We start from the raw sequence: 17650 nt of genomic DNA on the forward strand, positions 1-17650 counted from the left end.
TCCTTCTCCAGGGACTGTGCCCTCCTGACACTATATCCAGAGTATGAGAAACGAAGTTTGGCCATCCTACCCTCCAAGGAGTACTCTAGTTGAACTTCTTCCAACCCAAATCTGTTTGTTCTTTGACAGCCCATGGCACTTTCAATAGTCTCCTCCAAAACCATAATTCAAATGCATCAATTCTTCTACAATCTTCCTTATTTACTGTCCAGCTTCGTGTGCATATGAGATTATTGAAAATACCATGGCTTGGGTTAGGTTCACCTTTGTTCTCAAGCTGACATCTTTGCTCTTCAACACTTTAAAAAGGTGTTGTGTAGCAGATTTGCCTAATGCAATGCATCGTTTGATTTCTTGGCTGGTGCTTCCATGAGTGTTGATGGTTGATCCAAGAAAAATGAAGTCATTGATAATTTTTCTTCATTAATAAGAATGTTGTTTATTGGTTCAGTGGTAAGGATTTTTATTTTCTTTACTTTGAGATGCAATTCATACAGAAGGCTGTGATCTTTGATACTCATCAATAAGTATTTTAAGTCTTCTTAACTTTTAGCAATGAAGGTTGTATCATCTGACCCACAGTGATCCTGTATTGTGTTTCCCAAAGTGGCTGGTGGATTTGAACTTCTGACTTTGTGGTTAACAGTCCAGTGCTTGTATCTTAAAGTGCCAGACCAGTGCTCCTATTTTAATTAGGAAGCACTTTAATTTAACTGTGCAAGAACCATGTGGGGGTCATGTCTGACATCCTCTGACTTCACAAGGGGGAAAGAATCAAATGTAAAATCAGCCTAAGGACAATTCCTGTGAAGGAAGAGGAGGTCAGACACCAACCATCTTTGCTACTGCACTCTCTGCTTCATATCTGGGGCCGATAATCCAGTTTTCCAATCAGGAATGCCTGTTGTCTGCTGTACTGCTGACAAGGATTAATATTTATGGAAGTAGACTGCCACATTTTTGCTCCCTAGAGTGGCAGCTAGTGGGTTCAAATTGCTGATGTTTTGGTTAGCAGCTGAAAACTTAATCACTGTGTCACCAGAACTCCTTTTGGACTTGAATAATAAGAACCCTTTTTCTATTTTTACCTCTCTAAATGCTGTTGTCCAGACAGCTGCCAGAATGATTTTTCTCAAAATTATGTTCGTTTAATTTCCATACTTCAAACCCTTCATGGCGTTCCAGTGATCGTGGGATAAAAGTCAATTCTTCTATCACAGCCTAAGGAGTCACGGTGTGGCACTGTAGAATAAGCACTTGACCTCAAGGATGGTTTGAACCACAAGGTCAGCAGTTCAAACTTACCAGTTGTTCCTTGGAAGCCTTATACAGGGTCACTGTGAGTCTGAATCGATTCAACTGCACTCAACAACAACAACAACCACAGCCTATAAGCAGAAGTAGGGCTGGTTTAGATATTAGAGGAAGAAAATTTGGCAGAACAGCAGTGGAACAAAAGAATAATTATTTTATTCTTCTGTAATTTCTGTGAGTTATTAGACACATAGTTTTAACAACTGCCACCTTAATATATAGCTTAAACTTGTTGCTTAAAGATGCCACTCTCCAGAATATGTCCTCAGGAGGTAAGTGCTATCTGACCCCTATGCCTTGGTTTTAATCCTAACTTTGTGGCTTAAATTTCTTTCCATTGAATTCCTTGCTTTGCTCCAGCCATACTACTTCTTTTCTGAACACTTTGAGTTCTTTCCAACGATGGACCTTTTGCAGTTCTCTCTGTCTGGAATGCAATTCTCCAAACTTGAACAATGGCTCATGCGCAGCCTCTTGGTTTTCATGCAAAGGTCACTGCTAGAACCAGTTTAGAAATGGGTAGTGGTTGAACAGCTGGATGAACTTAAGTAATGTCACTGAAGAATATATGTAAAAAATGTTGAAATAGCAAATGATTTGTTATGAATGAACTTGCCACAATTAAAAGAAAATTAATTTTTTTTTTTTTTTTCAAAAGTAACAGCTTCATAGCTCTGGGAACAAATCTAGAGTAACATTTCATTTCAGTCTCTTACCTGTTTTGTTCCTTCTAAGGAATGGTATAGCATTCTATAATTTCATTTCTTTCTTTACTATTTATAATCTAATTCCCTAAGAGCATAGTAATTTCTTGAGGCAGTAAACTCATGAGTCTTGCTTACCATTGAACCTGGCATACGCAGGTGCTCACTCAATCAGTGTTTGTTGAATGAAGAATTGAATGGAATCTCTTTACTAATCATGTTTTCAGAATCTCATTCAACCTCAAAGAACATTTTCTATGACACTTCCAAATGCCCAACATAATGTGTTCCTTACTTTTGATTCATCTGGATTAAAGACTTAATAGACTATACTTCTGGGATTAGTTAGAAGTGGTGGTTTTATAGTAAAATGAGCTGTATGAAATTTCCAGGGTAATTTTGAATATTGATTGAAACTTTTTATAATAGTTTGGAGAGGATTAAACATTTCAAAGTTGATCTGAACTAGAAATTAGCACTTAACTCTGAAACACATGAACAGCATCACAACAATGCTGTCACTGAAATCTCTCCATTAAATGTTGGTCTATATGCAAAACCTTATTATATCAGTTTATGAAATTCTTGATTGTAATTGATTATTTGAATTTGCTCTAAGTACCCAACTATCAACACTATTGGAAGCAGCAGTCAAGAAACCAAACGATGTATTGCATTAGGCAAACCTGCTGCCCATGACCTTTTTAAAGTGTTGAAGAGCAAAGATTTCAGCTTGAAGACTAAGGTGCACCTGACCAAAGCCAGTATAGTTTCAATAACCTCATATGCATGTGAAAGCTGGACAGTGACTAGGGAAGACTACAGAAGAATCGATGCTTTTGAGTTATGGTGTTGGAGGAGAGTATTGAAGGTGCCATGGGCTGCCAAAAGAAGCAATAGATCCATTTTGGAAGAAGTGCAGCCAGAGTGCTCCTTGGAGGCCAAGGTGGCCAAACTTCTTCTCTAATACTTTGTACATATTGTCAGGAGGGGCCAGTCACTGGAGAAGGATATCATGTTTGGTAAAGTGAAGGGTCAGAGAAAAAGAGGAAGACCCTCAATGGGATGGATTGGCCAAGTGGCAGCATCGATGGGCTCAAGCGTGGCAACAGTAGTGAGGTTGGCCCAGGACTGGGCAATGTTTCTTTCTGCTGTGCATAAGGTCTCTCTGGGTCAGTACTGACTTGATGGCACCTAACAGCAGCCCAATATTCATATGTATTAATTTCTAGTAATTAATATTTTTAGTAATTAACATCTGTCCACAGCAATTTCCATTGGCATTAAAACTTTTAAGTGCCATTTTTAACAATGATAATTTTCTCTGCATTTATTCTAGATGGCTTCATAAATATTTGTGTTTGTGGAATAATAGAGAATTTCTATCCCATGTCATGGTGTTATTTGTTGTTAAGTGCTGTTGAGTTGGTTCCTACTCTTAGCAACTCTGTATAGGGTTTCTGAGGAGCAATTGGTGAGTTTGAACCACTGACCTTGTTTTTTAAACTGACTTTGTGATCCAGTGCTTATCCTACATTTCCAAATACGCACTGAAATGTTGCACATAAAACATTTCAGTCTTATTTGTTTGTTATTATTATTTAACTTTGTATTGTGAATTGAGTGAAGGTTTGCAAACAGGCTCATCGGTTTTACATTTAATAAATCATAGACTTTATTTCATCTCAATGATTGCAGTTCCCTCCATGAAACAAGATCTATCCTGCTTCTCCCCTGTGGTTCCTGCCTCCACCTTCCCATCCCTTCTCAACTTTGTCTTTAGGAAAATGATGCCCTTTTGATTTTCAATGAGTGACCGTTCCATGATGAGTATAGCTTACTAGCATTGTGGTCCCCACTATGTACCTGTTTACTGACTGGCTAAAAGTTGGGCCACTAAGGTGAGTTTCTTTCCAGACCTGAAAAGTGTTCTAGGGTCATAGACTCAGGTTCCTTCAGTCTCTTTCTGACCAGTAAACCTGGTCTTTTTAAAAAAAAAAAAATATATATATATATATATTTTGAGTTTTGTTCCACCTTTCCTCCCACTCTATCTGGGACATTGTAGTGTGATCCCTTTCAGAACATTTGGTCATGATACCCAGGCACCATCTGGTTTTTCTGGTTTCAGTGTCATAGAGACTGATGTTCACATGTTCCATCAGTCATTTGGACTAGTTGATTCCAAGTCTTTTCAGTTCTCATCTCTCTTCTTTCTTCCATACAAGGAGAGACCAATACCTGCACCTTAGATGGCCACTCATGAGCTTTTAAGACCCCAGATATTATTCCAAAGTAGGATGTAGAGAATTGTCTTTGTGGACTCTGTTACACAAATTGACCCTAGTGTCCCCTGGGACTATGGTCCTGAGTCCCAAGGCTCAGCAACTCATTGCCTTAAGATATTTGATACTATCTAAGAGAGTTTCATCATATTGTCCACTTCATGCCCCTTATAAAATTTCTAGAAAGCTACTTTTGTGAGAAACTTGCATTTTTCTTATAAATATACATGATTTGACTGTAATCACTGCAATGAAACAAAGTACAAAACCGATGTTCTGCCATGCTAACCATCACTCGATTCATAATAAAAGCTTAAAACAAAACTTTTTTCTAATATAAAAAAATGTATGTGGCACTGTGGGTTAAAGCGTCAGACTGTAAAGTTTATCAGTCTCTCCTTGGAAACCCTATACAGTGTAGCTATGGGTCGGAATCAGCTTGACGGCACTTAACAATAACATATATACATTACCTGACTTAATGAAAAATTATCTGTTACACAATGGCAATGGGGTGCTGCTGGCATAGTAGGGCTTCTATCTGCATAGTCAACAGTCTGAATCTATCAGCTTTTCCATGGGAGAAAGATGAGGTTTTCTGCTCCCATAAAGACTTACAGCCTTGGAAACCCTATATATGGTAGCTGTGAGTCAGAGTCGACTCAACAACACACAACAACAACTTGGTGAACAGATTATGATCTTTTCCTGCGACTGGAGATTGCAGAATGGAAGTAGCAAGTCCATTAAGAACAAAATGAGTAAATTCTCTAGGATGTGGTTAGAAGAAAAGAGACAAAGCTAGCTCCGTTTTGCTTTGATGACCTTACCAACAACAGTAAGAAGAAAAACTGGAAGACACATCGTCATTTGGGTTGAGTGTGACATTCCTAAAGGGACAGTATCTCTTCCTCTTAGCCTGGTAGAATTTGAAGAAGTTCTGGTAGCATAGTGGTTATGAGTCCGGCTGCCAATCTCACAGTCAGAAATTCAAAATTACCAGCGGTTCCTCATGAGAAAGATGAGGATTTTTGCTCTCAAAAAGATTTACAGCCTCAGAAACCCTATACAGGGTCACTGTTAGTCGGAACCAACTCCAATGCACATAACCACCACCACTTCACCTTTGGCAAGTGTAAGAAAATTTCGTTGTTTCTCTTCCCAGAAGTTATTTGTCATTTCAAACTATTGACCCTAAAATAATGTTATTGTTGCTAAGTGCCGTCAAGTCGGTTCCGACCCATATCAACCCTGTATAGGGTTTCTGAGGAGCAGCTGGTGAACTTGTACCGCTGTCCTTGAGGTTCAAACTGATTTTGTGTTCCAGCGCATTAACTCATAAGGTCACACACCAGGACTCCTAAAATGTAAGGGTACCTAAAATAAAGGTTGTTGTTGCTAAGTGTCATTGAGACAGTTCTGACTCATAGTGACTCATAGCAACCTGTGTAGGGTTTCCGAGGAGTGGCTGGTGGATTTGAACCACCCACCTTATGGTTCAAGTCAACCCTGTGGACCAGTGCTTATCCTACAACACTACATCAGGACTCCTATAGGGTTTGTTGTTGTTGTTAAGTGCCGTCGAGTTGATTCCGACCCATAGCAACCCTGTATAGGGTTCCAGGAAGCAACTGGTGAGCTTAAACTACCTATCTTATGGTTCAAACTGACTTTGCAGTCCAGTGCATTAATCCACAGCTCCTTCTAAATCTTCACAGGATCAGAAAGCCTCATCTTTATCAGGTAGGGCAGCTGGTGGATTCCAACGGAGAGGTCCTAGTGGTTCACAGTCTGGTGCTTATCATATGTAGCCACTGTGCTCCTAAACTAACTGAACATGGAGTTATTTTCTGGTTAAAGATTTGCTTAGGTAGAAGGCAAGGTAATCTAGCCAGGTTCCGCTGAAATAGTGGGGAGAATTGTAGAGAGTTGGGTGGATTGGAGCAAGATTGCCTTCCATTAAATGAATCCCTGATCATTTCTAAAGATTGGATCTTCATGTGATCACAGACTTTGGAGATGGAACCTTAGAAAACTTTAAGGTCTGGGGCTTGTAGTCTGATTAATATTACCTAACAGAGGAGAAGATGATATATTGTATCAAAGAAACATGAAGGGAATTCAAAATGTTTGTTGAAAAATTTAAAGGATAATGCAATTTTTCCATGAGTAGTTTTTCAAGTTCCTTTGTATAATTTGAGACCACCCTTTTTATAATCAGAAGATTAATCTTGATGATTTAGTTGAGTCATCATTACCAATTACATTTACAGCTAGCTAATCAGGATTAAATTAATCAGTCAGCACATTTTGGGCCTTGATTTCATCCGTAACTGATGTAAAATAACCTGGATCAGCTAAGATGACCAACAGAAAACAGATCACAGAACCTTGCAGGAGCAGCTGAAGGGGAAGTTTTAGTATCCTTCTGTCTCTTATTTCTGCTCCCTTCCCATATGATTATATTCAAGAAAACTGTAGAATAGAAGAGTGTAAGGGCAATCTCTAGCCTAAACTGTTGAAAGCACATGTCTGACTCATCCTGTGGCAAAAGGAAGTGCCATGCCTTCTCAAATAAAGTTGATATATTACAGTGAACAATGACTAAATCTTAATTACAAAACTGATACTGAAGGGGACTGAGCTAAATAATCAGATGGAAAAGTCATTAAGTATAGAATCTCAACACCTAACAGAAGAGAGATGATCCTATTAATAGCTCAATAGTCCTTAAACTGGTTATATACATTTTATATACTGTTTATCAAAATGCTTGATAGTTCCTGCATTTTATTTATTACAATGAATCTTTGAATTGATAAACTCAATTCAGTGGGCAAATATTCACAGTTTTAAGTGTCATCCAGTCAGTTCAACTTACAGTGACCCTTTATAAGGTTTCTGAGGCTGTACACCTTTACAGGAACAGAGAAAGCCTCAGCATTTTCTCCTGCAGCACAGCTGGTGGGCTCAAACTGCTGACCTTGTGGTTCCCAGTCCAGTGCTTATTTTACAGAGCCATCATTCAAGCTCACCAGCTACTCCTTGGATACCTACTCAGGGTTGCTATGGGTTGGAACTGACTCAATGGCACTTAATAAAACAACAACAACAACAACCATACACCCAAATAATCACAGTTTTTGTTAAGTGACATTTAGTCAGTACTGACTTATAGTAACCATGTATAGAGTTCCCAAGGAGCAGTTTATGGTTTTGAACCACCAACCTTGTGGCTAGGAGTCTGATGCTTATCCTATAGCATCACACTGGGATTCTTCAAGGAGGTGTTAGAAAATAAATGTTGGTTATTAAAGTTAAGAGAAAACGCTTGCTGCTTTATCACATCTTTATAGAGCAGGTGAAGGAATGTATAGAATTTAAGAGTTTATTGAGAGTTTTAAAATACTAATAATAACAAAAATAGAGGCAGAAAAAACCTCTTGGTAGACAAGGGGTTTTTAGAACTTAGGAGCTATTTCATCCAAATTAGCTATTTTTGATGATAGAATTTACTTGAGGCTTAATCAACCATTTTGTATATATGCCCAGTCAAAATCAGACAAAGATTATGAGTTAGAATTTTAGTAGAAGGGCCAATATTATTTATCTCTGTGCCAAAAGTGCAGCATCAAGGAAGCCCTCCAATTCACCAACTAGCTGTCATCACTAACAACAAAAAACTTCAGTTTGGGGTCAATGCATTTAACCTTGTTGTTAAAAAAAAAAAAAAAAAAAAAATCAATTTGATTCATGGCAATTAATTCATGTGCAAGACTTGATATTTAATGACATCCATATTTCATGTACATGAATAAATCTGTCACTAAGACCTACACCTCTGCCTAACAGTCACTGAGAAGTCCTGGTGTGGCACTGTAGGATAAGTAAGCACTTGATTGGAATGTTGGTTTGAATCACCAGCCTTCCTCAGAAACCCTATACAGGATTGGTATGAGTGGGAATCAACCCAACTGTATTTAACAACAACAACAGCCATAAAACCTACATATCAGGGACTGCTTTAACAATTTTCAACTATCATCTGGAAGATGTTCATAAGGAAGAAGGGAAATTTAAAAAATTTGTTTGAGGGATTGGAGGGTGCTTGCAGAAAACTTATATTCAGGCTGTTTAGGACCTTATAGCCAGTGGTTCGAATCCAACAGCCACTCTGCGGGAGAGATATATAGCAGTCGGCTTCCATAAAAATGTATGTTCTTGAAAAACCTATGAGGCATTTCTACTTTGTCCTACATAATCACAATGAGCCTTTGGTATATTGTTATTGTTGTTAGGAGCCATCCAGTTGGTACCGACTTATAGCGACCCTATGAACAACAGAACGAAACACTGCCTGGTCCGGGGTCAACCTTACACTTGCTGTCACGCTTGGGCCCATTGATGCTGCCACTTTGCCAATCCATCTTGTTAGGGGTCTTCCTCTTTTTCTCTGACCCTCCACCCTACCAAACATAATAGCTTTCTCCAACAATTGGTCCCTCCTGACAATATGTCTAAAGTATGAGAGACAAAGTTTGGCCATCATGGCCTCCAAAGAACACTCTAGCTGCACTTCTTCCAACACAGATCTGTTGGTTCTTTTGGCAGCCCATGGCACTTTTGACATTTTCCTCCAACACCATAACTCAAAAGCATCAATTCTTCTACGGTTTTCCTTGTTGTTGTTGTTGTTGTTAAGTGCCGTGGAGTCGGTTCCGACTCATAGCGACCCTGCACAGGGTTTCCAAGGCTGTAAATCTTTATGGGAGCAGAACACCTCCTCTTTCTCCCGCGGAACCGCTGGTAGTTTCGAACTGCTGACCTTGCGGTTCACAGACCGATTCGTAACCACTACACTACTGGAAATACCATGGCTTGGGAAAGGCACACCTTAGGCCTCAAGCTAACGTCTTTGCTCTTCAACACTTTAAAAAGGTCTTGTGCAGCAGATTTGCCTAATGCAATAAATCATTTGATTTCTTGACTGTTGCTTCCATGAATGTTGATGGTTGATCCAAGAATAATGAAGTCCTTGACAATTTTCATTCTTTTCTCCATTGATAAGAATGTTGTTTATTGGTCCAGTGGTGAGGATTTTTGTTTTGTTTACATTGAGATGCAATTGATGCCAAAGGCTGTGGTCTTTGATCATCAGTAAGTATTTTAAGTCCTCTTCACTTTCAATAAGCAAGGTTGTATCATCTGCGTATCGCAGATTGTTAATGAATCTTCCTCCAATCCTGATGCCATGTTTTTCTTCATATAACCCAGCTTCTCGGATTATTTGCTCAACATACAGGTTGAATAAGTATAGTGAAATAATACAACCTTGTCACACACCTTTCTTAATTTTAAATCTTTCAGTGTTCCCATGTACTGTTTGAACAACTGCCTCTTGGTCCAGGTGCAGATTCCTCATGAGCACAATTAAGTGTTCCGGAATACTCATACTTCACAATGTTGTCCGTGATCCACACAATCGAAAGCCTTGGGTATATAGGTGAGAGAAAAGCTTTATTGAAGTCTTTGTTATCTACCACCCTGGTAACTTCTGGGATACCGTGTAAGTTCTCTGTGCGTTAACTTCTTAATTTGAGATAGTCCAACTGCATTGCTTACTTTTTAGGGTTGTGGCAATTATCAAAAGGGACAGTTTATATAAAGGCACTTGAAACTTGGAAAATCACTGAAAAAATAAGATAAATCATTGACATACTTTATATTGTCTATTTTATTTGCCTATAATATGAAGTAAGGAGCTCTGGTAGCGTAGTGGTTACGAATTGGGCTGCTAACCTCAGGGTCATCAGTTCAAAACTACCAGCTGTTCTGCGGGAGAAAGATGAGGCTTTCTGCTCCTGTAAAGATTTACAGCCTTGGAAACCATGTACAGGGTCACTATGAGTTGGGACCAACTCCACGGCACATAACAACATAATATGAAGTAATAACTTTGGGTTTAATTCATATGTTTTTTTTTTGTTTTGTTTTGCTATGTCAAGTTGCTTCATTGCATTTGAAATGATCTTTAGATTCATCTACTTTTGTAATCCAGAGAAGTAGATCTCTCACACTAGGGAGTAATATGTTGTTAATAAGTACCATCAAGTCTGGTTCCAACTCATAGCAACACTGTATGGGGTTATCCAGGAGTGGCTGGTGGATTTGAAACACTGACCTTGTTGTTAGCAGTCCAGTGTTTATCCTACAGTGCTGCACCAGGATTCCCAATCAGTTGTATTCAAGCCCCATTCGAACTAGTTTATAGTTAAGTCTGAGACAATAGAAGGTTAGAAGTAAGGTATAAACACCTTTAGTCACAGAGTGGAAGATGAGGATAGTAGGAAACAGAAATTAAAATGCCTTTCATGACGGATTTCAGTGGTTATTCATGAAAATATAAGGTCAGTATTGTGAGGTGCAGAAAGCAGTTTGACTTTTTGCTCTGGGTTCCTGAGAGCTTGACAAGCTGTGCTCTAATATTGACTTAAGTCTCATGAGGCATTATGTAATTTATTATGACCACATGGTGAGGCCAGCAAGGACTTCAGAAGGGGGACTTCTGGGTTGGGAAGAGCATTTGTATGCTCTTAGGAAGTAAGCACATCCCCTGGTGACTTGGAAGTTCTGCACTGGTACTCCTCCCAGACCTTTGCCCTACGTGTTTCTATATTTGTATCTTCTTTTGTTATGTTAAAGTTGTTAGCACAGGTGTGGTGTTTCCCATGAGCTCCATGAATTATTGGACCCAGTGCATCAGGGAGATACAGCTAGCCTGAAATGGAGGGAGTCATATTGAATCTCAAACTTTTATCTTGTACCTGCTGACACAGCCTCAAATGACTGGGGATGAACTACAGAAAGGACTGGCTGGTGTGAAGTGAAGGGAGTGGAGAGGAATCCCTTAGCTTCTGGTAGGCACTCACTGACCCAGCCCCAGGTGGTTGGGATATGGAAGTACAAGAAAACTTAGGTCTAAACCAAACAGGGAATGGGAACCTGAGATTTCCAAATGATGCAGCTGGCGTGTGGAGTGGGATTTGTTTTCCCCACACAATTTTTCATGGTGGTCTTAATTTCCAAGGGCTGGTTTGATACCACTGGTGCCATAAGTAGGGTCTGCGATGTATGGCCCTTGATTGCACAGAGACATATACATATCTTCAATCTATCTTTATTGATTTTTAATGAGTTTATCCTGGCAAAGGGCATTAACAAAAATTCTCTCTGAATATCGTAAAATGTTTAATAAGTCAAAAAGTTAGAGATGGAATGAACCTGATGGTTAAAGTTCAGTCACAACATGCCTTATATTTTCCCACCCCAAATCACGCTCAATTAGCAAAAGATATGGGACTAAGAGACCCTTGACTCCTAATCTATTTCATCAATATTTCTAAAGGCTGTTTCCCAAAATGCTAGTTCTTCAAGAGGTTAGTAGGGTTATGTGAAAACAAGCTTCTATGATTAACTAAATTCTGAGTTCTGGTTCAAATTACGACGTAGAGTTTTTTGTTCAGAAAATTTAACAGTATATTGAGTATCATATAATTTTAAGAAGGACATAGAGTATACTGATTTTTCTTTGACTTATATCTCGCCATAGTCATAGAAGCTACTTTGGAAACTGTGCTGCAACATTTCTGTTTGTCTGGAGTGCAATCTCAATGGGAGATTTGGACAAAGATTTTTTTGAAGAAGTTTCTTTTGAAAATATGAGAGAAAAAGTATAGCTCAGACTGCAGAGTCTAAAAACTACAAAGCAATGTTGGAAGCTTCCATATAAGATGCTTACGTATAAAAGACTTAATGAAAAAATGTCTTTATGTCTGATGTTTGATTTAGCACAGCTGTTTCTTTCTTTATTTTCAAGATTGAAATAACATCATCCAAAAATGGAGAAAAAAAAAAAAATCCAGCCAGTTATTCTAGTGAATGATGCTGGCTCATAGATATTATAGAAATATTTTGATTTTGCGACTTTTCCAATGCCTTCTGCATCCTGAGTAATGAACGTATCCACAGCATGCTCAAGACTAGCCTCAAATATCCACTCTCATTATATCTGGAGGACTCCAAGCATGGTTTGTGTATGTTTTCAGGTAGTTAGAGAAATTGCAAGGGAATCCTGATGGTGTAATTGTTAAGCACTCAGTTGCTAACCAATAGATCAGAAATTGGTGCCTGCTAGAGTCTCCACAGGAGAAAAGACCTAGAGATCTGCTCCCACAAAGATTACAGTCCAGGAAATTCTAATGGGCAGTTTCTAGTCTCTCTGATAGTGTAGCTATGAGTAAGACTCTTTCAACAGCACACAACAACATGAAAGAGAGGTTCGATCCATATCGCATCAGCAACCCTAGTTATCCTTAACCTTTTTTCCATGGAAATCCACAAATGGACAATGTGTCTCCTTATAATTCAGAAAGATGTTGTCTTTCAAATTTGTAATCTCTAATTCCTGCATTTAGGCCCTGATCTTCAAACTGTCTTTTGTCTTCATGGTACTTCCTTTGTTTTAAACTAAATATGGCTTACAATATTGTAATGGATATATGAATAACAGAAAATATGGTTTCAAGATTAAATCATTCAAATAGATAAAGTTGTTGTAAGTAATAATCCATATTTTCATATGAATTAAATGTTATATATGATCACAAACAGATACTGAAGCTATAATTCTGAATATAATTTCCAAGATTCATTAAAAAAGTATATAAGAATTTGAAAGGACCAGTGACCATGGACTCAGTATAACTATAAAGATTAGCATACATGTGAAGGAGCTTCAACCATTTGTGGGGAGAAAAAACAAAACACATTACCTTTTAATTCCATTTTTCCACAAAATTTTTGGAGCCCCCAATGCATGTTTTTGTTAGGTAAGATTGAGTCCATTTTGACTGATAGCAACCTTATGTTCAATGGAATGAAACATGCCTAGTCCTGTTCCAGCCTCAAAATCATTGTTAAGCTGGAGCCTATCGCTGCTGCCACTGTGCCTACTCATTTATTTGGGGCTTTGTTCTTTTTTGCTGACTTTTCACTTTACCTAGCATAATGTCCTTCTCCAGGGACCAGTTCCTTCTGATAATATATCCAAAAAGAGATTAAGTGTCGGCATCCTGGCTTCCAAGAAGCATTCTTCCAACACAGATTTGTTTGTTCTTCAGTCAGTTCATGGTGCTTTTGATCTTTTCCTCCAAAACCTTAACTCAGATGCATGAATTCTTCTATGGTCTTCCTTATTAACTGTCCAAATTTCACATGCATATGAAACTATTGAAAATACCATGCCACTGCCCCAAGATGATGTTCAAAGTAAGTTTTAATATGTCTGCCATGTTTTCACATAGTCCAGTTGCTAGGACCTACCAGCCTTTTTTTGTTTTAGGAACTATCTTTCCTAGCCCTGACTTGCAGTGACACGGTGTTTTCTGCCTTTCAATACTTGTACAAGATCCTTTAAGAATGACAGAATCATTTTTCCCTATCTTTAACCTATTGTTGTTCTTAGGTCCAACTTGTATTTCCTACTTCCTGGATTACCTAACTATTTTTGGAGCAATTCGACTTTAAGGAGCTAATTACTGTCATTTTTATTGTTTTTTCTGATTTCTCATGCAAATAAAAATTCAGTTAGCTTCTCACACTTAATGTTCTCTCTTTCCCAAAGGGAGTTAGAAATGATTTTGTTGTTGTTTTTTTAATTAAAACTCATAATAGATCAGTCTGATCTATACTTTTTCTCTCACTTTCATTGAAATCACCCAACCAGTATCCCAAGGAAATAATCCACCTTGAAAGCAGCTGCTATTCTTTTTATTTGAAGCATCTAGCCTCTGGCCACACACTCAGTAACACATCACTCATTCAAAACTGTTGAAAAGATATTCATAATAAAATTCCACATTATATATAATAATAACTATAGCGTAGTGGTTACGAATCGGGCTGAGAGCCGCAAGGTCAGCTGTTCGAAACTACCAGCTGTTCTGCGGGAGAAAGATGAGGCTTTCTGCTCCCATAAAGATTTACAGCCTTGGAAACCCTGTACAGGGTCGTTATGAGTCAGAACCAACTCCACAGCACATAACAACAACAACAACAACAGCTACCATTGGAGTCCTGGTGTGGCGCTGTGGGTTAATGTGCTGGACTGTGAGGTCAACAGTTCAGGCTCACCAGTCGCTCCTCAGAAACCCTACACACAGTTGTTATATGTCCGAACTGACTCAGTGGCACTTAACAATAGCAACGATAACCATTGCAGTCCTGGTGTAGTGCTGCAGGACAAGCACTGGGCTGCAACGTCAGTTTTAATTGCAACATTGGTGGTTCAAACCTACCAGCAGCTCCACGGAAACCCTATACAGGGTTTCTATGAGTCTAAAGCTACTCCTTGACACTTAACAACAGCTACCATTATGGAACACATATGGTCTAGAAAATGGGACAGATTCTTTTTCAGTTAATAAACATTAAACCTTTACAAATGAAGATAGTGACTTAATTAAAGTCATGTAACTAGAAAATGTTTCAGTGAGATTTGAACTAATTCTAGAACTCCTTAATTTAACCATCATGCTAAATCCAGATTATGGGACTATTCCTTTGTTTAAAATCTGTGAGAGTAACGTTGTTATGATGTGCCCACCTATTTCTTCTGCCAAACACAGCCATTACATATGCTGATGACCCAGTCTTATTTGATGCTGTTATTAAGAGCCTTGGAGTCAGTTCTGACTCATAGTAACCTTGTATAAGGTTTCCAAGAAGCAGCTGTTTATTTTGACATCGGAAAAAATCTCAGTAGTTGCCATTATTGAAAGCTAAGGAAAGTTAACATTTACTGTGTTGTTGTTTTTTTATGTGTGAGTTGCTGTGTTTAGTGTTTCATATGACACTACCAACATTCTTGCTGTTTTTGTTAAATGCTGTTGATTAAGTTCCAACTCATAGCGATTCTGTTTAGGGTTTCCATGGAGTTGCTAGTGAGTTTGAACCACCAACCTTGCAGTTGAAGCCAACCTTATGGTTCAGTGCTGATCCTACAGCACCATACCAGGACTCACAGAGTCTTGCTTCTCATTGTTGTTGTTAAGTTCCCTCACATGGGTATTGATTCATAGCAAACCAGTATAGGGTTTTTGAGGCACAATAGGTGTTATTGCTGCTGTTGACAAGTTAACTAACTTGCCTAAGGTCACATGGCTAGTAAGTGGGAGAGGATGAGGGATGGAGCTCAGTCACCAGTGGATGGTTCACCTCTGTTAAAGGTGATAGGAATACCGGTTTTGTTGTTTGAGCTTCAGTATTTAGCAGTGTCCTCAATCATCCAAAGATGAATTTCTCATAGCCATTGTGTTTTGTCTCTTTCTTATTCCTGTGGCTACTTTTTTAACAGCTCTCTGTTTCCTAAAATTCAGTCCACTGATGGACTATAAAAACCTTCAATTGCTAAAAGTTTTTATGTTTTGGCACTGCCTGTGGTGACAGCCCCCAGGGGTGATAGATCCTTGAACAAACAAGGCTCCTGGTAAGTAATTTGGGTATCTTTTTGACTATAAGTAAACAATATTTCTTGGTTTTGCTATTCTCTCTTTCTCTCTCTCTCTTTTTTTTTTTTTAGAGATGTGTCATCTCACTGAAAAATAAGAAGCTTGTAAAAACATGAAGTGATATATCACATCTGTATTTACTCTTTAATTATCTCACCCACCTAGCCTGGAAAATTGCTAATTATTTTTTCACACTTATTTACTTCACACCTACTAGGTCCTGTTACAGAAGTCAAAACTGACATATATGTTACCAGCTTTGGTCCTGTTTCAGATGTTGAAATGGTAGGTATTTGGGAAATGTAATGTAACTCTTGAGGTTTGAAGAAACCAGGCAGAAAAAAAAATAATAATAATAAGCGAATTACTATTTATTTTGTTGTCAATCATGCAAAGCAGAGTCAGGAATAACTGGATCCCAAAGTTTTCTTAGAAGTAAGACAGTGACTGTACATTTCAGCTTTAACGTTAAAGCGTTCTTGGTTTTGGAGTCATTCCCAATAAAGAAAAGACTCCATAGCTAATCATGTGTGTTAGGGTTTTTGTTTTTGTTTTTCCTGAGAAAACTATTGAGGAAGAGAAAATTATAGACTGTAATTAGTTTGCGTGTGAAACTAGATTCTAGTCCTAAGAGACTTACATTTTAAAATTTCATGTTGGTCCAGTTGCATCATCTCTTTCAGCTATCTCTTTCTCCATTCAGCTCTTATATGCTCAAAGAGCTTAGACTACCAAGCATTAGTCCAGGATCAATTCTTCCATTCAATTCTGCTCCTATATAAAAAAATATATTTAAGTTACAAAGCAACGAGGTTATTTTTTATGACCTTAAGATTCTAGTGATTTGAAATCCTTGAGTTATTTGACAAAATTTAATACAAAAATTTGTGAAGATAAAAGTTCTCTCAACTATTATAAATTTCATCACGTCTTAAAAAAAATGACTTCTATTTTAAGATTAATTACACAATGATATTTGTTACACATTAACTCATTTTGGTACCTGGTATAAATTAAAGTACAATTATAATTACCTGCTGTTGGCAGTTTTATTAAATTATAACTATTGTTCTGAATGACAAATATGTATGGTAGTTTATTTATCAGACAAATGTAATAATAGACTAAGGTATCAGGATGGACATAAAATACTTTGTCAGGTTCTTCTCCATTGATTTAAAATATTTTCTGCTCCTATTAATTTTCTTTTTAGTTGGGGTAATATTTTTATGAATTGGAAAGAAGGTATAATTTGATGTATTTTATGTGCACATTTATGTATAGTCATCTGTGATTTGAATGCGTCACAAACTCCATTCCCTAGGAATACACAATGGATGTCTTCTTCAGACAGACATGGATTGACAAAAGACTAAAATATGATGGTCCCATTGAAATTTTGAGATTGAACAATATGATGGTAACAAAAGTATGGACTCCTGATACTTTCTTCAGGAATGGGAAGAAATCTGTCTCACATAATATGACAGCTCCAAATAAGCTATTTAGAATTATGAGAAATGGCACTATTTTATATACAATGAGGTAATCCTTTCCTTCCTTCCTTCTTGCCCATTTTAAGGGATCTATAAAACTATTTTTAAGAAAGACTGATTTTGTTTAATTACCTTTTTCCATCATAGACTCACCATAAGTGCAGAGTGTCCCATGAGATTGGTGGATTTCCCTATGGATGGTCATGCATGTCCTTTGAAATTTGGGAGTTGTAAGTTAAAAATGTTTTCAATATTTATAATCAGTTCAGATAGGTTGTTATATA

At 37.8% G+C, this 17650-nt stretch overlaps 1 protein-coding gene across 3 annotated transcripts in view; it reads left to right on the forward strand.

Annotated features, from left to right (window-relative positions):
* Nucleotides 1-17650, forward strand: part of GABRA4 (gamma-aminobutyric acid (GABA) A receptor, alpha 4) — a 171726-nt gene that overhangs the window by 22525 nt on the left and 131551 nt on the right. For all 3 annotated transcript variants that reach the window (XM_006872682.1, XM_006872683.1, XM_006872684.1), the window contains exons 3-5: nt 16088-16155; nt 17195-17415; nt 17514-17596. In XM_006872682.1, the coding sequence (XP_006872744.1) occupies nt 16088-16155; nt 17195-17415; nt 17514-17596 (372 nt within the window). The remainder of the gene's footprint in view (nt 1-16087; nt 16156-17194; nt 17416-17513; nt 17597-17650) is intronic.

The sequence above is a fragment of the Chrysochloris asiatica genome, unplaced genomic scaffold (assembly GCF_000296735.1).
Source record: "Chrysochloris asiatica unplaced genomic scaffold, ChrAsi1.0 scaffold00209, whole genome shotgun sequence".
NCBI classification, from domain to species: domain Eukaryota; kingdom Metazoa; phylum Chordata; class Mammalia; order Afrosoricida; family Chrysochloridae; genus Chrysochloris; species Chrysochloris asiatica.